Below are 25,821 nucleotides of genomic sequence, written 5' to 3' on the forward strand. Positions count from 1 at the left end.
TTGCGGTTGCAGCGAATCGTTCGGATTACTTTTTCCTTTTCGGTTCGCTGCAAAAAACGGTTCCTCGTCACTGCTATACAAATATGAATTTTAATAAACCTCCACAGATTAAATGTCACAATCTTGAATCGATGTTAATTATCACACCCGATAGATCAACATTCCCCAAATTTTTACAAAACCGTTCCAATTGGCAGAGTTGGGCATTGTCTACACAATTAATTATTTAAACGATTCGAATGAAAAATCCTTTACCTTTATTCGTCTTTCGTAGATTTGTATATCCGAGTTTTTTTTTATCAGACAAGCAACGAATAAAACAATTTATTCGATGAAAATTTACTCTAGTTTAGATACTTTCTAGAAAATTTACTACGAGTAAAGATACTTTCTTTATTCGAAGAGCGTTTCATCCGTAGCATCAAATATATTTTTCACCGGTATCTTTATTTGCTCAGTTCTTACCTACGAATAAACATTCAGAAATCGTATCTTGCGGCTCGCGTTTACGAAATATTAGTTACGAATTAGATACATACATATTAAAATATACCCAATAAAAATTTGGAATTAAGCAATGAAAATTAAATTAATTTATTCATCGACTTTAAATAGTAGTTGTTGAATTTAACCATTACCTAACACGTTCGCTGATAGACGTCGACAGTGTGTCGACAGGGGATTTTCTCGTGCCAATCACATGTGACATCAGGAGTTAAGCGACATCACAGTTAAACGTTAAATATAATTAAAATAATGGAAGTTGTATAATTCATTTGGACGTAGAGACGGCGTGTGTGGATGAAAATACAAGTCTGTAGAACATGACAGGTTTTTCACGATTTACTGATGGCACTGAATATGGTGACTGCAATTGTTCAGTAATTTATATAATTTATGTTTGAAGTATAAACATGTTCCTTCTTATCTTAATAAACAATTAACATTGGTCTACAACTCTGTAAAATGTACCTAATTCGTGATTGATATTTCTGAAATGCAAGCCGCAAGATTCGACGCTTTTCGAATGTTCATTCATTGCTAAGAATTATGCCTCGCCGAAAGTTATCGAAGGTTTAGACTTCAGATTAAAACTTTTTTTTTTATTAACGCAGTTTTAATCTCCGTGGGGAAATTATTCTGCAAAACGTTTCACATATATTACACACTTGTTTATACACTTATTTATTATTACAATACTTCTTTGAATCTTTAGATTGCATTCATTACGATATACAGGATGTCCCAAAATAGGTGCATATGAGTTCTTGAGAGGGGTAATTCCTGGGGTAATTTGGAACAACTTATTGGCTAAGTAAAAAGTTGTTTCAAATCACCCCAGGAATCACCTCTTTCAAGAACGTATACCTATTTTGGGACACCCTGTATACTAAATTGCATATTGCTACCGAGGGTCTGCATAATAATATGTACATTACACGATAATGGAAGAAAAAAACCTCGAGTTCGCAGTCGATCAATTAGTTTCGTTTCTTGTTTATTGAATAAAGGACATTTCCATAACACATAATCAATATCTTGTTCCTCGGACCCGTACGTACAGCTTGCATCATTTACCAGATGTATTTTGGCAAGTCAAAATTCAAGATTGGAGTGCCTAGATCTACATCTATTAATTGTCACAACAACCTCACGAGCAAATTTTAACCAGCATACCATTTCCTTTCAAGATTAAAACTTTAATCGACGCCACGTATGAAATACTCTTCGAGTAAAAAAGCCACAATTATTCGTCGGAAGAAATACTCATCGAATAAATTGATTACATTACACGCCAGATAAAGAATCCTTGTCTTATTCGAACCTTCGAACAACAATTCGAAACTTTTTTCTCTTTCCTTCGTCATTCGAAATTTGCATTCAGACAAAAACTTTTCCCATCTCCGCCAATCGGGGTTGCCTAAGAATTCCCCTGGGTGGTTCCTGAAACGGCGCGGTCAGTCCATAGCGAAATTAGTTTTACACCGTGTCCGCTGCCGCGCTATCAATCAAACTGCGAACGCGTCTCCAGTCATCGACTTTCCACTAATTAGACTAAACCTCGTGTGCATGACAGGTGGACGTCTCGACCCAGGTGGACGTGCACGGCAGTTTCGGCGCATCCGGCGGCAATATTAGCATCGATTGGGATCGCAGGGCGACGCCGCTCTACTCCCGCGAGGACATAAAAGAGCAGTACTGCATAACCAGCCGGCAATTGGACGCCGTCGAGAAATCGGAGGGTGGGTTTTTCGGTTGCCTGTCCACGAAAGGCCCGTCCCCGTGCAGCTCAGCCCGTACCTCGATCCTCTCCGCGTGCGTGAGAAGCGTCCCCAGCGACGAGAACCTCTGCGACGCACCCTATCCCCAGCGAGCCTACCAGATCATGTACCGTCAGCCTCATCCGAGCTATCCGAGGGGCCTCTACCGTTACGACTTCGAGGATGAAGCGGACTGGATCAAGAGTTCCTACTTCCGGCGACGACCCAGATCTTTCTGCACCGTGCCCGACCCGAAGAGGTGAGCTTCTAATTTTAGCGCTATCGAGGAAACGGCTCTATTCCCGATGGCCATTCAGAGGGAATAATGATCGAGCCATGAAACTGTAGCTATGACGGGATTGAAAAGGTGCTTCTGATGTCGGAAGGTCGATGATATCTTGACTGACCATTCCATAATGTTTCCATTAACTCTAGAACTGCCGACGGTAAACCCACATTTGCTTCGATCGGTGGATAAACGTGAAAAATTTTTGAAAATTTAGAAATTTAGAAATTGACTAATTTCTTCATTTTCATATCGTAATAAAAAGTGCAAAAGATCTGAGAAAATGTATTGTCATTACATTTGAATCGTCGTCGTAAGAGTGTATTGACTTGATTGGTAGTTCTAGTGGTAATATACAATTTGGAACATGAAACAAATTTCATTTTTATTTTGTTTAATACATACTACAGGAACTAACAATGACTGTGATGTTTAAAAAAAATGGACGCTCAAACGGTGTACTTAAAATTTTGAGACCCTTTAAGTCGAACGAAATTTCATTGTCAGAATGAAATTTAAATATTGTTAGTCACAGTTGAGAAAAAGGTAAATTTTCATAACACGTTAAAAAATTCAGACATTTCTTTTACGGAATATGTACGTTTATTTTCTTGTGTTATTTAGCAGGAGAAAAGTTACTTCTTGTATATCTTTGTTTGCATCGTTACAATAATCATAGAACATAATTAAATAATTCTTTCCTACAAGTTTAGAAAGGGTCATTTCACATTTATGTTACATACGGTGATAGGAAATAGACAAGCCCTTTGAACATGTAAAGGTTACCGTTATATCTACTATAGTTTCAAAATATATAAAATTTCTACAGTTGTTTTCATAGCATAGCGACGATTAGAGTTTACGAAATTAAAATAAATACTACCTTTGATCCATTAATACAAAGTATACAAAATTATCATACAGGGTGGACCACGAAACATATTAAGCTTAGATTATTCTACTGCTAGCTATTCGATCGAAAATTGTTTTGCCTGCTTAATCATCAGTGCAGGCGTTATAAATAGAACTAATCAGTAACTTCTTAATCGTTTACGCAAATGTATTGCAGCTGATGGACACCATTTTGAATATCGTTTTAATTAAGGTAACTGATATTTTCTTAATGTTTCTTAATTAGAAGAACTTCTTCAGTTTCGAAGAAAAAATTTATTTGTTATGATGCTTGCCGCATTCGTCTCAATATCCGATCAAAGATGGGCGTACAAAAATTATAGGTTTATCTATAAAAACTGAAGGTGACGTTGAAAATTTTGAAAAAAATGGGATGACAAAAAAATTTGGTACAACGATCGCCACGCTTTACTTCAATCATGTCATACTAGCCAACAAAGTTTTCGATCGAGCAGCTAATAGTAGAATAATTCAAGCTGATCATGTTTCGTGGTCTACCCTGTATAACAGTACATGGACAGTGATCAGTGACTTGTTCAGATACATCATACCATTTCAAAAATTGAAGTGAACTTGAAGAAACTTTTGATGCGTCTGCACCCACAAGAAAATGATTAATACCACACTGTACCAAATGATCAAATACCATAAACGTATCATAAACAGAAGTATGGGACCAGGTCGGATAATTACAAAAGAGAAAAGCATTATTCTACAAAGATTTAGTAAAAGTAATGTGCTAAAACTGATTGGAAATGATTTACACATGTACTGATTCCGTAATATCGTAAGGAATAATGAGTTACTATTCCATCAATCGTAAACTCTGCCTCGATACTGTTGGCGTGTAGTGTATATGTAAAAATAGAACGAATATCACGAATGACAAAATTGTGTTGAAGGCTTCGATTCCAAGTTATTAACAATCAAAAACCTGACACTCTACATACACCCACGAGCAAACTCGGCTTCCACTAGGGGAAAAAGCGGCGTAGAATAAAAGTCTCCTACCACTTGGTAAATTTATTCCAGATACTGAAATTAATGTTAAATCGAATGTTAATTTGCCATAAATTTCAGTAGGAGCATAGTAGGAGGCCCTTCACCTACGTCACTTTTTCCCCTAGTGGAAGTCGAGTTTGCTCGTCGGTGTACAAGCGCCAAGCGTAGGACACGTACATTGGCGTCGCCCGAAAAAAAATACACCTCTACCTCACAGTTGAAAATGTAACACGTACCTTTCCCTTGGTACAATCACAACATCTGCTGGCCATTCGTGATCGTTGACGACGTTGCCCAGAAACAGGTAGTACCACGTCCATTCATTGTTTACACAATTTTATTACTTCTCTGTCCTCTGCGAGAGAATTTGAGTAACATTTCCTTAGTTCGATAGCAGTCGCCAACGCGAAAACATCTAGTTGGCACGAAATAGTCCTCGATTTTCTTTATAGTATTAATTTAATTTATTTATTATGGTGAGTTTTAGTTTAGTTTAAGTTAGTTTATTCAGTGTTTATTCTGTGTGTGTCCTGTGGATTTGAATGAGTACAGTAGACTCACGTTAAAGTAGCGATGCGGGGCTCTCGAAGCTGGTTTTTCATGGAAACCCTACTTTAACGTGAGCCAATGGGCACGCAAGATCTCATGGCAGTTCGGTCGATCCACCAGTTGGATCAGAACTTTGGTTACAGATGACGACCGATAGTGGGGTGCCCGCACGTGTGTAAGTAATGCGTGTGATCTGGGGCGTTCTTACTGCTACTTTAACGTGAGTCTACTGTAACAGGTTTAATATCGCACAACGATTCGTGTATACCAAAACATAGTCCAGGATCGAGTACAGGTGTTCTACATAGCAATTTTGGCAACGAGGTAAAAATGTTTACACACAAATACGCAGATTGCCTGGTTTTCAGACGTTCCGCTCCCCAATGTTTCTTTAACTGTTAATAACTTGAAAACGAAGCCTCCAACTCAATTATGTCATTCTTCCTTTATTATGATATGTATTTTCCTTTTATTATGATATATAGAAGCGCCCCTCAAAGTTTCTGACACCAGTAGTCAAACACTGTATATATACCTAAAATAGTGAACATATTTTTAAGTTAACAGAGATACTGTCCCACTCTGCATATAGCTATCGTACTAACAACACAGTGAATTAATTTTCGGCACAACTGACGTATAAACATTGATAGTAGAAATGGCTATACCTACTATCATTTAAAGAAATTACATTTTCTTTGTAAAATTTTACTCTTCTGTCCTTCAAACTCTTTACTTGCTCATTTATCACCTAAGCCGTCCATCGATCCATTCAAATGATCCCATAAAAACAGGCATTTGCGTTGATTACAAATCATAGCAGAAATTCACAGCCGCTTTCGCCATAATGTCGGCAGCGTTCGCGAACTGTAAAAGGATTTATCATTGCGTTACATGTCTCATTTTTCACGGTGCCGTGATTCGACCGCATAAATAGTACGTGGCGACGGAGGGGAAAATTAACCACTCAGCGAGGCGCGTAAAACGCACGAATTCGATAGAATCTTAACACTTTAACAACGGGGCACGCCAATTTGCGTCCTAACTGTAATAAAACTTACGTTATCCACGAAGAACACTATCCTATGTGAAATAATCACATTGGAATCTTTTGCGAAAAGGAATCTTTTTTTTATCAAAAGAAGATACCGAGTATGCGCCTCTTGTAAAATAAAAAAGGATACAATATAAAAGGTGTTCATGGTTTTACTAGCCAGGATTCTCTCGTAAACGATAAGTATGAGGGAAAATTGGTAGAGCTAAAAGTAGTACTGTTTTTTGTAAGCAATAGAATGGCGTAGGGGACCCTGCTGTCCCTCGGGTACATTTTTTTACATTTCTTTTCCAAAAATCCTAAATAATTTACACACTTTATAGATTGTATATATTTTACTGATTAATAAAACACATAACTTAATTTTTGTAAAATGATCCCAATATATTTTATCAGAATTATAAATGTTTAAAGAAAACTAATTATGTCCATCATGAAACACAACATATGTACCTCGGGCATGGTACATGTTTTTGTTATTTAATTATGTATGAATATATACATTTTCTGCTTTACAATACTACTTATAATATGCGAGGTATTAGGGTTATTTAAATCTCCAGTCTTATAATAATTTTAATGCCTTCTTAATCAGTCTTTACGTTATATCTAATATTTCTATGTTTTCTAGTCTTTATAACTTTTTTATTCCGTTTGTTTACGGGGTATCTTGATAATTTGCTTGATAAAGCGGCCTCCAATTTTTAAACGGAATGCTGTTTCGACACAATAAGTTTACACTCATTAGAACGGTACATATTTTTCTATACTATTATGCAGGGTGTAACAAAAATGTTGGAGGACCCGGAAATGGGAGACTCGTGAGGTGATTTGAAACAAGTTTTTCCTTAACAAAAATGTTATCTGAGGTTTTGTTAACGAGATATTAACGAAAGCCCAGATAACACTTTTGCCAAGGAAAAATTTATTTCAAATCACCTTACGAGTCTTCCATTTCCGTGTCCGCCAACATTTTTGTTACATACTGTATAAAGCGTGCTTCAAGACGATTTCAACGATGTACCGCAAATTGACTTTCGGGGTTACAGAAGTACAGAAATAAAAGTTTACTATATTTCTTCTTGGTAGGTTTATATTTCGTAACAGAAACAACAGCAGCCACGAAAAATGTAATGAATAATGTTGAAAAATGTATTCTGGCTAATGGAAACCACATTGAACACGAAATGGAAACCTATAAATAAGAAACACAGTAAATACAATGATACGAAATATTCCAAATACATATTTCTTTCGCTTCTGCACTTGTATGAGCCTGAAGGTAGGGATAAACCGATCCAAGTAAAGATAAATAAATAATCGATACTGTCATTTCGATACCGAGTATTCTTAGTATCGATACTTTCAATTGCGATATATACTCGGTATCGAAAAAAAATATCCATATCAATCGAGCGAGTAATCGATATGAAAGCTGATGAATCTTAAGGTGGTTGTCGTCCAGTTATATGCTTTGTTTATTAATGTCGGTTAATAAAATATATCTTCGTTAAAATCAGAGATGGGCAAATTCATTATCTACATAAAGAGTTTCGAATAACAAATAAAAGATAAAAGAAGACTTAAATAATATTAAAATATATTAATAAGGTTAAAATATATTATACTAATAAAAAATAACTTTGTATTCATTTTCTTTCGATACAAGTAGATATCGCTACTTTTGACGCGGTACTAAGTAGTTATCGATACTTTTTTTCGATACAAGTTATGAGTAAAAGTAGCGATACCTTGGCGGTATCGGTTTATCCTTACCTGGAGGTCACATTCTACGGTACATCGTTAAATCGTCTTGACACACGCTTTCATACGATATAAAAAAATATGTAGCGATCTATTTAAAAGATTGAAAGCCTCCTTGATATCTAAAAAAAATTGTGCAAACACAAAAAAATTACATATGCCATTATGTTGCTTACAGAAACCAGTACTACTTACTCCTCTTTAATTTTTTCTTATTTATCGTTCACGGGAAACACGCTGGCTAGTAAATCCATAAACACGCTGTATAGAATACTGTATAAAAGTCTTAGATCATCTAAAGTTTCTAAAGAATGAATTTTATGTCATATTATTACTTTATAAATGCATTTAAAAAGGTGTAGTACTAGTTTTACTTTGTCGTTACTACTTAGGAAGTATTTTACGTTACAATTATAAGTCAGCGTGAAAAAAAAATAATATCTCTTCGCAAATATTTAGTGTCTTGTATGATCTTGTATTCTTTCAACGGCACCAATTCATACCACAATGCTGTCAAACAAGTTTCCGATAAATTCTTTTGACATATCCTACCATTCTGCTCGCAATTCTTTAAAGATCTATTTTCCTGTTAGCAACATTGTTTGTTTTCCTTTTTGATAACAAAAAATCCGAAACGTACAATACTTAATAATATTCTCTAGCATCGAGCGATCAAAATAATTTGTCTTACTTTTAATTTGTACTTTTGGGTCACTGTTACGTTGGAAAATAAAACTATCGCTAATTTTTCTTCCACAGCATTCCAATAATTAACTGTGCCTGAAATATGAATTGTGGTAGGTAGGTCGTCTAAGATTTGTGCACAATACTGTAGGCATGTGCAGTGCAAAGTTCCTTTACATACGAAATGTTTCCCCCAAAGTTGAATTATTAAAATTTTTTATATATACCTAAATTTGAAACATAATGTGTAAATAGTCTTAAAAAATGGAATTATATATATTTCAAGTAGTATGTAATTTGTAGCGCGTAGCCAACGTTACCGCAGGAGCTCAGCCGGCAGACTCGCGCTGTGATTGGTCGGAGTTTTCCGTTAATATCTCGTTAACAAAACCTTGGAGAACGTTTTCGCTAAGGAAAAAGTTGTTTTAAATCAACCCAGGAACCACCCCTTTTAAGTATTTACATCTATTTTGGCACGCCCTACATAATGTTAAATAAATAATGTAAAAATAATAATCAAAGCAACTTTAATATGTACTTAAACTCTCATGTCGATATCTCGATTAATTTAAAAGATACAACAATTTCAAGAAAGAAACAATCAATCCTTTCTCCCATTTTCTGTAAATGTCCGCAGTAGCAAGTCATTATTCATTATAAAAGCACCCCGTCGATAAAGTGTTAAGATGGAACTCGAATGGTTCGTAAATGCGTTGGTCATAGACGATCTGTTTAACAGTTTCCTACGGGGGGCTTGTTACGAATGGAGGTCGTTAGAGGAAGAGGACTGCGGGCTCGATAACGCGTTCAATGGTTTGTTTTATTTCTGATTGGCGGGAGTGGCGAGCGGCGGCTGCTTTAACGGCGACGTTGTTTCAAGGTTCCGTGTAAACGATCGATAAAAAATTATGTTCCTGGGATAAATTACCGTATTTATACGTTGTTGGACCATCCATGCAAAGCGTATGGTTATAAGTGCACCATGTGGCGATCCATTTTTATATGAAGAGCCCTTGAGGATAAAGACAGAAGTGACATCGATAATTTGCACATTTTTATGTGCGATAATTGAATTATTTAGTATTAAATGTACCATGCAGATTTATTATTTTATAATTACTGAAATTATAATGACGCTTTAGTCAGAATTTATGTTGACCTTTAATTTCAATAATATACCGAAGTGTATTTATACAGAGTGAAAAAAAGGGTTCATATCTTCCAGAGTAAATAGTGCTCGCCAAATGATGAAAGAGTCCTAATAAAGATGGGTCGAAAAATTAAGATTGCGAGTGACTTTCTCGCTTCGAGAGCTAGCGTACCGTATGAAGACAGTGGATTACCTTATCATTTCTTCTTTTCCTGATTACAGAAAGTTTATTAGAGTTTCCATTTGCTTTTTTAGAGTTTTCTTTACAACTTTAACCGAAACAAAAAATTGTTTATGGCTTTGAAAATATTAATTTTTTGACCTATGTTTATTAGGACCTTTTTTCATCATTTGGAAAGTACTATCTACTCTAGAAGTTATGAATTTTTTTTTATCACTCTGTATTAGTATCTCTGTATTGCTATATTATACATTGTGATTTAGTATACATTCAACACTGGTAATTCTATTGATTTTTGAAAAGTTGAACAGTCATCCTTCTATATTCGTATAATCTTTATTTTTCATTACTTTGAGACACTGAGCATACACTGCGTTCCATGAATGTATGATCTACATAAACGCTGAATGTGTCGACTTTTCCATGGAAGATTGTAAGAAAAGTTATTTTGTATCAATACAATGTCTAAGAAACGAAGTTAGAAAGAAATGTATAAATTTCTCTATAGAGTCATTTTGACTGAAAAATGCTGAATTTTTAATGCATCATACGTATGAAATATTAGGGTTGCTTTTCGGTTTATAGAAAATCCTCGAGTAGTTTTACGCCACTAAAATGAACAATTAGTTCCATTAATATGCTTGAACAGGATTTTTTAAAAGTTCGAAATGGAATACATAGGTACAATTTTGTATTTATGCACTGTAGCAGAAGACTGAATCTGCTCTGAAGAAAACAATACATCCATTGCTTTAGATTGGTTCACGTTTTCTTGGATCCCAATACTATTAAAAATTTATAGGACATTTTAATACTACACATTTTTCCTAAGAATCCTTCATTTTAATCTATCATTTCAATCTAAAAAAAAATTATAAACAACCTTCTTAAGAGATAAATAAAATCTTTCAAGTCAACTGAAATAGTGACAATTCTATAAGTTACGAAATGTGAATTAATAAATACATTAATCAAAATAAGACGACTTCTACTTGGGGTTGGTATATTTATGAAACACCATTGGACCTGTATTAGAGCAGTCAAATTTATTGTTTCCGTTGAATTATTATAATCGTACATGAAAGTTTATTTGTTCGTCATTAAGTTTCTGTACTAAACGAAGCAGCACGATAATTCTTCTCCGGAACATCGTACCATTCAGTTCTTAGAGATTTGACTATGTATGAAACCAATTACTCTAACAAAATCTTTGCATTTCTTAATTTACATTTACTTACAGAATTGGTTTCTTTATGTCCCATAAAGTTATTCATGCTCTGAAGGATTATCGTCTATGGAAACATTGGATAAGAGCCAAACGAAACGTGGTCGTAGCAAATCAAATTTAATTTAATTTAATCTATAATATTATGACTCTTTGGAAATTTACGTTTATTAATGTATTGATACAAAAGAATGAATGTTTATATTCAGTTTATGTCGCCTTCCAAACAATGTTGTCAAAATTTAATTGCTATACACGTTCCTAAAAATACAAGTCTCACAAACGGCACGTGACCGTTTATGAACGAAAAAATTCACGAGACCATTTGAGGGTTAACAAGAGAAATCTAAAGAACAAACAGATAGTTTACAAATATACAACAATATACAAAAATGAATGTTTACTAGTTGCGTATAGCGGGCAGTACAGAACGTTTAAAACCAGGGAAAAAAGTACGGAAAGAATCAGTGGCATTACAGAATAAATTGGCATTTAATCAGATATAGTCTACTTAGACTTGTATTTTCCGTATAGTGTACGATAAACGTTTAACTCTTTAACCCCTTGCCTTACGATTTCTTTTACGACTTCACTCTCAAGAATTACTTTATCGTTAATATTTTCCCAGACACAAAGGGAATTCTATTCTTATGGCAAGTATTATATTTATTCGAAACCTTAAATATTAATACCAGCGGAACAGTATTTCATGTCGATTTAAAGAAAACGAATAATATACATGTTTACGAAATTCAGTTTAAAATCGTTATCACGAGTCAGACTCGTCAAAATATGGCAAGGGGGTTAACACCCAGACCCTTAAATTGTTATTTCAAAATTATGAGACTGATACATATGCTATTTTTAATTATTTTAAAGTCGAAAATATCGATATTAAATAGACCAACTTTTCCCACTATTTCTTTTTTTTATTCATTTTTAGAGGAAGTACTTGAATTTCTCAATTAAAAACGTAGGGATTCACTTCACATCAGTGAAGTGAAAGTTTGAAGAATTTGAAGCACTTTTAAAATGAATGTTGCACCGGTGCAATATTCAGCGTTACAGGGTTTAGAAGAAGAAAATTTACTTTCTCAGATGTCTGGTAGAAATATGAGAGTTTAATTTCTATAGAATATCGGGACTGGTAACCAGCTGATTGAAACTGTAACCAAACCGTAATATACGCCTCTAGTGATACATAAAAGTAGAAATAATTCTTATTCTATTAAAATTAGAGGCAATGAATCACGAAGATAGCGTAATAACGTATCCTGGGATGTGAACTATGTTTTCTAACAGCGATTTATTTAGGTCGTTGTTGCAACGTTCGCAGAAGCAACGCGTCCCGTCACCCCCTTTTCGCGAAGATAATACCTGTCACACGTGAGATCGGCTTTCAGTGGACACAATGGAAATGAGAATGCAGTCATCATTTGCGACCGTGTCTGTCTCTCTTTCTCTGTCCCCGGCCACGGCAGCGTAATAATAAAAAGCGAGAGTCTCCGGGCAAAAATAAATGTCTATCGACTATCCGGCTAGTTAAGTCACGCGTATTTACACGCAAGAACCTCGAGTTGCTGGCATATTTTTATCGTAGGGAAGAAATAACGAAATCTCTTTTTGCGTCGTTAACAGTAATTTTTCGTTTCGAGGATTTCAAATGTTCTTCTGACAGTGAATTATTTGTAATAAATGGATGAATTGTGCAGTAACGACTATACAGGGTCAGCCATTTAACTTTTCTTAACTGTGGGATTCCATTTGAAATTATTAATTTACTTAGCATTTATATCTCATATTATGAGCCTGAAGATTCAATATGGCAGCCTATCGTATAGTTTAGTTTTTTGCCGTTAGATGGATACATTCTGGAAAATAATATTTAGGATTTGTTTAATCAGTATTCGTTTTTGTTTATGAACAATTTGTTTACTTATTTTTTTCAATTGTCCTGTTTTTCTTACACCGCAGAAATAACTACACTTAAAAAAATATTTTTATTTTGTTTGATAGAAATAATTCAAGTTGGAGAGGATTAAAGGAACTGTGTAAGTTGGAGAGGATTAAATCAATCCCCGGATATATTTGAAACCATTGATGATACTGAAAACTGTTTCAAATAAAATATACATATATTTGAGTATATATACTCAAATATCAATTATATCGAATTATTTGCCCCAAGAAGCCATTCAACTTTTATCTGAATTTTTTAATATATATATTATATAATAATAAAATAAATCTGAAGAGCCAAATTGAACAGCACTGGCTTAGGTTATGGTTGTGTCATAAATAATATGATATTTACGTCTGAAATATGTAAAACAAACTATAAGCTTCCAAAATTAAATATTGTTATTACTATAGAAAACACAAAAATACCTACTGTAACATAACGACATTAATTTTTTAAATCATACACTAACTCTCTGCTCAATGCTGCTCGAGTGACTGGACAAGCGTCCAACGACTACGCAATCAACATTCTCATATACCAGTAAATAAACTCGGTAATTTCAACATTAAAAGAAAAAGGTTTTATTAAAACAAAGTTGGTATCAATTCTGGAGACTGTAATAAGTTCAAGAAACCTTTACTTAATAGAAACACACGAGTTATTTATTATTTACCAACTTAAGAAATGCGCTCTCAATGTTAGCGAAACATTTACAAAGGCCTTCATGTCACCTCAAGTTCATGATTGCTAAATGATAATATTTTTTTTAAATCATACATCGCGTTCTGCGAACATTTTTATATGATTTATGATAAAGAATAACTAAGGATAATTATTTTTTATCCTGAAGTTCGCTATTATTTTTAAAAAATTTATTAACAAAAATTCACGATAGTGTCCAATCACCAGGACTTGTCCAACCACTGGAACATTTACCTTATACGTTCTTTCAGCGGAAATTCGCAAAATACTAATATGGTGGGCATAAACTATATCCTCCACCCTTCGTATTACGTGGATTGAGGCTCGTTCCCTCGATTGACCCGAGATAGGAAGAGTTCTTCAAAGTTCTTTTTTTTTATTGAAGGTACACGTGGGTTCCAGAGGATGAGGAATCAACGAAATTGGAAGGTCCTCGACCTGTGTTGCCGCCCGCGCCTCCGCCGCCCTCGGCTCAAGCCCCGAAAACGAAGCACGTGAGCTTCGCGAGATCGCATACGCTCACGTCGTTTGATGTTCCAAGGAGCCGGAGCCCTCCGAGACCGCAGAACCAGGAACGGCTGATAGATTCCCAGCCAACGATGCAGAATACGATGCTACCTCCGACCTTACCCTTAATGCACCCTTACGCCGCCAGTGAGCCACGTGTTCTTGTTCTTGGTGAGTTTCTATTGTTACGGCTAAACTGCGGGTCTTATGCACTTAAGGTGGCTTCCGAAAATTTCATAATAATTATGAATTTCATTGAAAACTTAACAGAACATTCTTAAAAGATTCAACTTTTGATTGCTACAAAAAAGGCGAACGATTAAAATTATTGAAAATGGAACGTTATAAAAATTTCTTTTTAACACGAGCCTCATGAAACTGCAGTTGATGCTGAGAAGTAAATCACTTTGTACCGTACGCGGCTGCTCAAACTTAGTTGCCGAACTCTTCCGCGTATCTCAAACGTCGGGTTGTTGATGTTTGAGTGTATTGAAAAGTGGACTGTATAAATTTATTTATTAAACAATCAACTAGTCTGCACTATGGTTGTGAGGTACAGTATAAATAACTTGGTACAAGAATGTCTATGATTATCGGGGGTAATGTGTTCTTGTTAACGGACAGTGTTGTTCTGCTTAGAAAACTAATAACGAAAAGTCTCTCGGTGTACGTGGCGCTGGTGGTGTGTTGACGCGTAGGTGGGAAGCGCAGTGAATATTTTCATTGGCTAATACAAGCTACAAGCCCTACGACTGGTGGAAAGTCTTTTTCTATTATACTCGACGGCAAGGTAACGTCGGTCCGCGCGGAGACTGGACTTCCGTCGCAGGTAATATTCGCCCACATGGCGAACACTCATTGCCTGACTCGAGGCATAAAGGGTCGTAAAGCAATTAAAGAAAGCCCGAGTTTCGCAGTTTGGAAATTAATGAAAAAGTCACGTAGCAAATCCTACCCTCGATCTTAGCAGCTGCTAGAAAACCCCATGACGGTAAAATGACCATAACGGTATTTCTAAGAACTGTATTCGCGACGCGACACACTTCTTATTTAGTTACGAAAAATGATATTTTCATAAAAAATTAGGTGGCTATAGATTTTTTACGGAGATTATGATGGGACAGAAAAAAAGATATGTTAACGATCAAATAAAACTAAAAATAGTATCTTCTACGCATGTCTGCTATGAGCGTCAACGTCGCTTGTTTTCCTTTGGTTTGTTCGACAAACTATCCAATTTTTTCTTAAAAATTAGAAAAAAATTAAATTATTGTACAATAATGAAAATTTTTGTTCTTTCCACATATTTGTAATTTTTTCCATTTAAGTATTTTAAAGTAGTTTAAAATACTAATCGTTCAAATTAAATTGGTAAAATTGATGAAAAATATGAAACGCCATATGGAGCCCCAGCTTGATACGACACCAAACACGGAAGCTACCTTAAATCATTCTACACGTACCACAGGAGTATGTATCTGTCCGCTTCATACGTATGACGTATTTTATGTTAGATGTACTACTGAAATAATCCACTATTTTGTTTAAATAAAATTGCAATACAACTTGTATTCAGAGCACATTCTAGCCTTTTCGTTTCATAAAAAATGGAGAAAAATGATTGAGAATGAAGATACTTGTCACTGGAAATAGACAGTTTTTCGATTTTCTGAAAAATGAAGTTCAAATTCGGCAAAATATAGTGGATTATTTACTGGTACACCTAATATTTAATTAATGTCAAAGTCAGCATTAACGATTACAATATACAGTATGTAGGTATATGTTATTGTTATGCAGCGTACTTCTCGTAAACGCTAAATATACGCAAGTTGGCAATATTATTCTTCGTATGCCGAAGGTGTAAAATTTAATTTTTTGAAGGGAAAGTTACGTTTTTTCTATATCATATAGAAACACCTATCCAGACGAAAAGTTGGTTAACCCTTTCGTGACTAGTAGGACGCATATGTCCTACTTGTGACCACTCGAATTGTGTGAGGCATATCAGATAGCAGTTTCCTGCATAAAATAGTAGTAATGCAGTCCTTTGTTTGGGTGCGTGTTTTTGCCTTGCTGTTACTATGTGTTTTTACGTTTATTTCTGTTCTTATGCAAAATAGTGCAGGTAAGAGGCTGCAAGTGCAAATTTTTTCTTATCTAAAGTAATAATATAATCTTGCTAGATGCCATGTTTGTGTTTTTCTGTGTTTCTACTACTAAAAACCGTTTCGATTGAAGTTTTGTTTCGGGTCCCACCGTAGCTTCGGAGGATTTCATAGAAAGTAATATTTAATATTCGTAAAGAATAATTTATGAGAGTAAATTACTTTAAAAACGAACTGCCCATTGTAAAAATTTGTTTTTTCCAAAACCCGTTTCTCAATTCATTACACTCAGTATTCAGTGGGACAAATACGTCAGACGTAAAATTTAAAAAAAATATACGAAAGCTTTGGAGAAAACAAAAATTTATCTCAATTCAGTATCCATTACAGACCATAAACAATCAGTTCTTTAAAAAAAAACTAATCTGTTCACGAAAGGATTAAGGGAAAAATGAGAAATAATTTATATTAATTATGGTTTTACTGAAATTGAAATTTTGTATCGGAAGTGAAATTTTCATTTCCGAAGAAATCTTGGTATTTTTATTAATTTTTTGTGCAATCAATAATTTCTTTTTGTAGTTTTCATTTCGGAATGCATATTTTAGTTTTATAAATATTATCAATAAAATTCCAAGAATTTTGAGAACTATTTCAACAAAACTTTAGACAATAAACGTAAGGAATTTTCTTTGATTCTACCGGTCTCACGGTCGTAATTCACGGGTCAATTTTTACGTATTCGCACTCTTTCAACCCTGATTCTGGGCTGACTTTTCAACGCGTCGCGAATCCTCGGACGTTCTTCAAAAGCTCGTGCACTTTCCTCTCTAACTAAATAGATCCTCACAGAGCTAAGAATGCTCTTTAAAAAAGTGTTGCTACAGAGAGTTAGGCAGAAGACTTCTCGCTCAAAATTACGCGTTACATTATGAAGCAAAAGAATTGGCTACATTCACGCCTTGGAACTTTTCGGCCTCGTACATTCAACGTTTAAATAACAGCTACTACCAAAAAATAATGTGTGATGAATATGACAAATATATAAAAGAAAACAGTACTGTTATCTCATCATTAACTTTGAAATAATCTGCAGAAATTCAAACGTTTCCGATATACATATATTTTAAATAGCTTCGGTTTCAGTTAAATTAGAATTTCGTAAACACTTCATTTTTCTTAAAAGTTACCTTAGAGGCACTCCAAATGATTAAAATTACGAGAAACGCATGATACTAAGTGTAACAATAAATAACCCATTATATCTACTTAGTTAAATTCGATATCTACTTCTATTTTTATTAACGGATATCAAAATCGTATTGCTACTTCAGTAAAATTTGTTTTCGTTCTTCGGAGCTCGTCACCATTCGTAAAGATGAAGACGGCAGAAAGACGTTTTGAATTTAAACTATCATTAATTTAGTGAAACAAAATAGTGGACTACATATTGATGCATCTATATAATATATTATAAAATCGGCAACTTTTTTGCTAGAATGAAATTGGTGTTTGGAGCAACATCTGTTTTAATAACCTTCGAAAGATGTAAAAAGTAGTTCGAAAAACTGTTTTTACAAGGATCTTGTCATATATTATTTCTTGCGATTATTTCCAGAATGCAGTGTAATCACATTTACTTCGAATAAATGTACACTCGGGTCGTTCACAATAAATATACAACAATAAAGAATACATTTTTTGAACGCTGACTTAAAAGTAACGATTACTGCTAAAATAAACTAACCAAACAATGAAAGAGTACTTGTAAAAAACACTGTAAGTGTTAAAAGTAAAATTTTTTTGAAGAAAAACAAAGTTTACTGACTTTAAATTGTTTACAAAATTTAATTTGTTTTTATTGCTAAATGTGATTGAGAATACAAAAACTCAAATGCATAACAAAATTTTCTATTCTTTGCATTAATGTGGTCAAAAAACATGAAAAGGAAAATTATATTTGTAGAAAATCCTGTACGTGCACCTTTTACTGTTAGTTTTAGAGAAAATTCAATGTGCCATTCATTGAAATTTGCAAATACTGTAAATGCTAATCTTGTTTGTTCCCAGATTACTTGTACAAAAAACCAAAAATATAATGCTTGCATTGGCACTTACAGAGTTCTCTACAGAGCCGACATTTAACGTATTAGTAATGTCACTTTTTAGCACTATTGGTAACTATCTACAAAGGGAAATTGCACTTACATTGTATACTACAGTATTCCTATTAGCATACAGAATATTTTTCCATAAATACGCAAAATTTTATCATTTCAGCACTTCCAGTGTTTTCTACAAAAACTCTTCAATTTGTTAATTATTTTTACAAACTGGGTGCACACAAATACGTTTACAATCCGCAAACATATACTAGAAAACCAAGTTTGTAGTCTTTTTAACACTAGAACTACCGACAATAAACGCATATCTATTTCGATCGGTTGATAAACATGAGAAACTTTTGAAAATTTCCAAATTTATAAATTAACTAATGTTTTCACTTTCATACCGTAATAAAAGTTGCAAAAAATCTGAGAAAATGTATTGCTATAACATTTTAATAATCCTTATAAGAGTGTACTGACATTTCGACTTGTTTGGTAGTTTAGTGTTAATAATCAATGACTTTACTTTACCGTGAAAGTGAAATTTTTCGGTCACGCGATAGAATCGATTATTCGAACACGATGCCCCCAATTAGTTCGAGTAATCGAGGTTCCGCTGCATCACGTTAAAAGAAACTACTGCTCCCTCGTTTTCGATTGCACTGTACACAGTCCGTGGATTATCAGCTCCCCTGAAACATTGACTTCTTGCCCCGGGACCGGCTGTTAGCTCGATATTAGCTACCAAATTGCCAATACTCTGGCCCGGCGAGACTAGATATTGAATTCGTATAGGAAATGACAACGACTGCGAGTAGTTTCGCAGCTTTGATAGCAGACATGACTCATCAAGTGATACGAGCCTGAGCCCGTAAACACGTAAGTTTTGCTTCCTAAATTCATTTCCAAGGAACGGTGAATTACGATGCTAGGATGAATTGCATTAGTGGAGTAATTTCTCCGTCGAAAGAGAATCCGTTCCTAATTTTATGTACATACATACGTAGGTCTCACGTTTGCTTTCAGAAACGTGTAATGTTTAACGGTAGAACAATATAATTAGCATGTTGCGCATGAAATGCTCGTTCTATTACCACCCACTTGATATTATATTGAAGGTTATACGAATTTCATTAGACAAAGTAAGGTTCAATAGTCTCTGCACACGTTTTTCGTTGAAATACAAGAATTATATGTATTATATTACATGATTATTATGCTGAATTTGAATATAACACTACGAAGACACTTTCAGCTGTCATCTTTTTCATCTTTTTGGTGATTGTTGCCATCGCTGAACAGGATTCTTTAGCAGAAACCTATATGCATTTCTATAAAATTTATGTCTGAATTCGATTTAAATGTCCATCTTTTAGTACATACGGAGAAAATGGCCGAATTTACTGTATTCTCCACATTAAATAGTTTTAATATTTAACATAACTGATGCTATTGTTATATTAGATAACATCTCGAAACGAGTAGAGTACACTGAGTAATTTTACAATAAAAGACGAAGGTGTGTTAATAATTTTCATTCATAAAAGTGTCGTCAAATATACCTATCACTAGGATCGTCCATTTCATGCGCAACGACATAATATTAATGCGTATAATACAGTAGAATAATGTAGCAATGTATGTAATACATAATACAATTTAGAACAATATAGCGTAATATTAAATGTCCAATATATTAAATTCAGTCAGCATAAATTCCAACTAAGAAGCCTTTGTGATTCGAGCAATCGTAAAATAAGAAATCTGAAATGTATTGCATCGACAAGTTTGGTATTGCTATTATTAAAAACAGAATTATATTTGATTCTGCAGAAAGAATAAGAATATTAGAGATATCAATGTAAAGTTTACTAGTTTATCTCAAATTTAATATTTGTTTCTAGGACAATCAAAAACATAGGAATCTTTAACATAGGAATAATTAATTGTAAGCTTAAATAAAGCACAGATGAACCTCGCCTTTACACTATTTATCATTTCTTAGAGCTATATTCTTTTTATTTTTGCTTTCTCTGTTATATATTTAGGTATTGTCTCTATGATATACTAAAAACGTTATTATTATTTTTATGAAGTACAAAGGCGAGAAGATTAAAGAAACATCACATATGTATTACTTTTTTTATCAAAAAAAGGGGAGTTTTTGCTCATTAATACACTTAATTTTTCACTGTTTATTTTTACTTTTGGACATAAATATGTATAATAGATGCTTATATTAGAATGCAAGGTGTCATAGAACGGGTAGTACAACCGGATATGAGGTGATTTTACAAGAAAAAATACGTCGAAAAGATAGAATAAGTTTTTTTCGTTTGAAGTTTCGTTTTTGAGAAAATTGGGTTTGATGATTTAACAAAATCACGTATATTCGTACTGACAGTAAGTAGAAACGGCCTGCAATGCACAGACGCGTTAGCCAAGTCCTATTCTATTGCCCGTGTATTCAAGAAATATTCAAGTTCGATTATCTCGAAAATGAAGCATCACCCAAAAAAATTGAATTGTTTTTTTTCGACTTATTTTTTCTTGTAGAATCACCTCCTATCTGGCTGTACTATCGGACCTGAGGCACCCCATATAGTTGACTAGTTCCTCAAACTATTACTCCCTCTTTCTACTTTTGTTGAACACGTTTATTATAAAGATATAATATATTAGTGCTCTCTATTAATAAAAATAAATAAAAATTATTAAGCTCAGTATACTTTTTCACACCTGGTCTGCTTTTACAAAAATATCATGAACTTACAGTAAAAATGGTGAATATTTATACATGGTTGGAAGAAAATATGTCAAAACCATTTTATTTCCCGTTCCTTTTTCATAAAAATTGTACACTAATCTCCATGTAACAACATATTTAAAAATTTCCCCGAAACCATACCAAATTGTATCAATTTGTAAGTGAAAGATAGAGAAATACATGTTATGCACTATTCTATTTATTAAAAGTGTTTAAAAAACGCTCAATAATATTAATAGTAATAATAATATAAAGGTACATTTATTGTAAGTAATCATTTAGAAAGCTAGATCTTAATTACAAATAATATTTAGCAATGCTTTATTTCATATTTGAGTTACAATTTTTTAAAACTTTACTTTTTGAATACTAGCGTCCTAGCTTTTTTCTTAATAATGCTTTTCGTCATGTAACAGTGATCCTTTTTTCATATTGATGGAAGACTGTTTACTCAGTGATATCTAGGCTTATTATTATTAAACGTCCCTCTTATCACGCCATTTGACAGGAACAAAGGAATTAAGGAAGATGAAATAAATGGCGGAAGTTTCTAAAGTTTTGAAGTTTATATGAGACTACTCAATCTTCTGCCCCCTCGTTGAAAACTTGGGAATATATGTATACTTTCTTCGTCTTCCAAACTGAGGCAAACAATGTGCAGTAATAACATTCATAACATATTCTACTTTTCAAAGTAATTTATAAAATCCGGCGTAAAAATAGAAAAATCATTGTTCTCTTAGATTTTTCATCAGACTAACGATAATATTAAAAAGTCTATCACATCTGGTTGAAATTTTATATTTTTAATTGTAATTCGCAAATTTTTTATTGTATTTCGCAGGGTACAATATGTTATAAATGCATAAATTAATGTCTATGTGTGATTGTTCGAAAACGACATTTATTCTATGTCAGGTTATGAAATCTTTTTTGTGTCGCATATGGTTCAAAGCGGCCTTGAAGGTGTTTATAGTACATTTTTTATCAGTCTATTGTCTTCGAAGTTTTCAAGGTCACCTTCAATTTTTTATAATTATTTAAAATTTTGTTAAATGTTTCTAATAAAAACTTAGTAGTATAGTCAGCGCTATAAGCTTGCATTAACCAAATTTTCACAATGTTAAAACTGTTAAACTAACGTTAGGTACATTTTGTTTCACACAGTACAAAAAATTATGTTTTTTCGTCTTTGTGTAGAAATAAAATAACAATGTCAAGGTATTTGCAGTGAATAATTTTTAATTAACAATTGTTCGTTAAAAGTATACAGAAGCAATGAACATAGCTTGTCTAATTACAAAAAATACAGTTATAATCTTGAAATCGTCAATTTCTTCAGGTGGTTGTAACACTTTGATCGCCCACTGTATTGCCCCAGAATAGCGTTGTGAAAACCGTCGTATTCCATTGCCGCGTCCTGTATAATACACGGCTTTCTTGGAACCAATTAACAGTCCTGTATACGCTATTGGAGTATTTCGTGATGTGGGAAGTGATACTAAAGTGAGCAGTCAATTGAATTTGATTTGACTACAAGCACGTTGTCTATACATATAATCTTTGCAACCCGTGCAAGTGCTCATCGTAATACAATAGTACCTGCCGGTCAATTTCCTGTCGGACGTAGCCTCTTCGCCGTCCTAGATTTGTGACATACCATGCAGTGCTAATGTAGGGAGCAACTCAATAGGCATCTACAAGGGCTCTCCCGCCATTATCCTAATATCCCCTTTACCGTTCTCCCTACTATTTACCACAAAGTGTAGCGCGACTATCCAACTATCCAATTACATTGTTATTAATCACGGAAAATATACAAGATATTTTTTAATGGATGCTATAATCGAGATGAAGATTAGTGGTCGTCCAGACCTATATTTTCATTATAATTCCTTATAGGAAATTTAACCTTTTATTTATTAACAGGAACTAACTAGATCTAATTTCTACTAAGTGCGGAAACCGCCGGAAAGTTAATCTTTTATTTGTTAAACACAAACTAACCTAACCTAATTCATGTCACCTTCCACAGAATGAAACCTAACCGGAATTTTAAACATTTGGGAAACATTTCTTATACGTCTTTCAAGACATTACAATTGCGTTATTACAATCTCTTTAAACGTTCCCAAAACGTACAGGGAATGTTACTTTACAAAACATTACAATTGCGTTATTACAATCTCTTTAAACGTTCCCAAAACGTACAGGGAATGTTACTTTTACACATTCTGGGAACGTTCTGAGAATGTTGATACAGGATTTGGGTGTCATACACATACTTTACACCCCCCCCCTAGGTTTTGTTTGCTAGACTCGCGCTTCGGGCAAAAGACAAATTTAAGAGGTTAGAAGATTTTCCGCTTAATAAGACCCGAACACTCGACGACGATTCTCTGTATATCCTCATTTTTTTTTCAAACTTTTCTAGAGTGCCCCGTTACTATAAAATTGCATTTCTTTGAAACAATTTCAAAATAAATGGTTAAAATGTATTTGTTTTTAACTGAAGTACTTTTTATTAGGTATTCTTACGTCTCCACTGTAAGCATCCACAAAGCTCATTTTGATAAGCTTGTTAGTTCAACACATATAATTTATTGAAGAAAGATTAACACATTTCAAACAGTTGTAAAATTAACAATTCTAAAAGTTTGCAAAAATCCTTTAGAATACGTTTATTTATTACTAGACTGTAGTTTTTGATGTAAAATAAAAGTTTCTAAAGTATTTTATAAAGACAGAAGCAATCGTAGAAATTTATTTTCCCTTTTAAATATCTTATTGGATTCAGAATACAATAGAAAACTCGTTGGATCCGATGAAAGTTTTGTTTTTCAGTGTATTTCACAGAGCCCTTTAAACTATAAACGCATAAAATCCGCAGTCTATTTATCACTAAAAACCACAACATATCCAAGTTTCAACAAAATCCAAAATATTACACCAAAACGTGTCAGACTTCGCGTGGAATGAACCCAAAGTCTCAACTAAATCGGTGACCCAAAGGTCTTGCACTCTTCTTGTAAGGCAATCTCGTCAAGGACTTTGCGACGTAACAACATGCAATTAACATTCGGTCACAGCCGAGTTATCGTTTATTTCGTTTCAGAGAAGCCACCGAAACGCGGTGCAATGAAGACTCAGGCGACCCAGACGGAGATTCCAGCCGTGTTCCGGGGTCGAGTCCCAGTCAGGCTCAGTCCAAGGACGATACATCGCGTGAAAATGGTCTCGCAGGGCGCCCAAACGAACGGTTTCTTCAACGGACGAAAATTGACGAAGAGTTACTCGGAGGCCGGCCAATTGGGCACCCCGCTGGGCGGCGGTCAAACCGGAACACAGGGAAAAGAAGAAACCGAGCACGAGCCTCTTCACAGAACGCAAAGCGAAGAACCGCCTAGGTCCCCATTTCTTGTTGATACACCGCCTCTTCAGACCACCAGTACCATCGATGGACCAGAGGAGATTCTGACTAATGGGGATGTCCCGGAACATATAAAAAACATAGTAAGTCACAAATTTTCTTTTACGTTGAATTTTGAATTTTTGAATTTTAATGGAGTTCTTATACTCACAGTGGGTAAAAAAAATATTTGGACACCCTTTAAAACAGAACAACTTTTTTAAAGTTAGTCTATGTGACTTGAATTCTTTTGTGAAGTTAGGAAGGTTAATTTACTGAATGATGTGTAAACAAATTTTTGAAAATGTTGCAATTGGTCGTAATTGTGAAGAAAATAGTAAAGATCATTTTTAAAAGAAAATTTAAAAAATACACTTGGAAGATTTATGTTAGTTATATACATGCCGAGAATTTAATCGAAATCGGTTAACGTTCCTGTAAGATACAAACGATTAACAATTAATTTCGACCTACAACTGTAGTAAATGTAATGATTCTTACATTTTTTATGTCTGTTGCTTGTTTCTGTATCAACCGCGGTCACTGAAAGTTTCACTGTGTATACAGGGTGTCCAAAATGTATTTTCAATAATTAATAACTTGGAAATGAAGCCTCGAACGCAATTTCGTCATTCTTAATTTTCGTCTCACAATTAGTTTGGCCTGTAGAAACCACCCTGTGAAAGTGTGTCACATTTTTACTAATATCTTTTATGGTTCATTAGCAACGAAGTTCAATTTGCATTACATTGTTTTAAGATGAGTAGGTTTAAGTAAATGTGTGTGTTGTATAGAAAATTGATTGTATTCCCTAAGTGAAAATGTTAGTTGATACAAGTTTGTGGTAGTAGTTACAGTAAGGTGGTTCTATTTTGTTCTTTAAGTGACCAGTTCTGACAATAAGTCAAGTTATAACTGTATTTTCTTTACTATTCATATTGGTATATGGTATTGGTTGGTAAAATCCTTTACTATGCTATAACCTCTGATTCTTTTAGTTGTAGTCAATATTTTGTTCTTTAATAAAAATGAATAAAATTTTAATTTACTTGGAACCTGGTTAAACCTCTTAATAATATAAATGCATTTTTATTTGCTTCTAGTATTCATAAACTAGCCCATAAAAATAATTATTTACGTAGGCATCACCGATGTACCTACAATATTATCCATGACAGAAGATTTCTAT

General features: G+C 34.0%; 1 protein-coding gene across 1 annotated transcript in view; it reads left to right on the plus strand.

Moving 5' to 3' along the window:
- Positions 1 to 25,821, plus strand: part of LOC107190484 — a 164,532-nt gene that overhangs the window by 26,549 nt on the left and 112,162 nt on the right. Inside the window, exons 2-4 of the mRNA XM_015579293.1 lie at positions 2,078 to 2,520; positions 14,119 to 14,411; positions 24,339 to 24,736. Coding sequence (XP_015434779.1) covers positions 2,078 to 2,520; positions 14,119 to 14,411; positions 24,339 to 24,736 — 1,134 coding nt within the window. The remainder of the gene's footprint in view (positions 1 to 2,077; positions 2,521 to 14,118; positions 14,412 to 24,338; positions 24,737 to 25,821) is intronic.

The sequence above is a fragment of the Dufourea novaeangliae genome, unplaced genomic scaffold (assembly GCF_001272555.1).
Source record: "Dufourea novaeangliae isolate 0120121106 unplaced genomic scaffold, ASM127255v1 scaffold193, whole genome shotgun sequence".
Taxonomy (NCBI): domain Eukaryota; kingdom Metazoa; phylum Arthropoda; class Insecta; order Hymenoptera; family Halictidae; genus Dufourea; species Dufourea novaeangliae.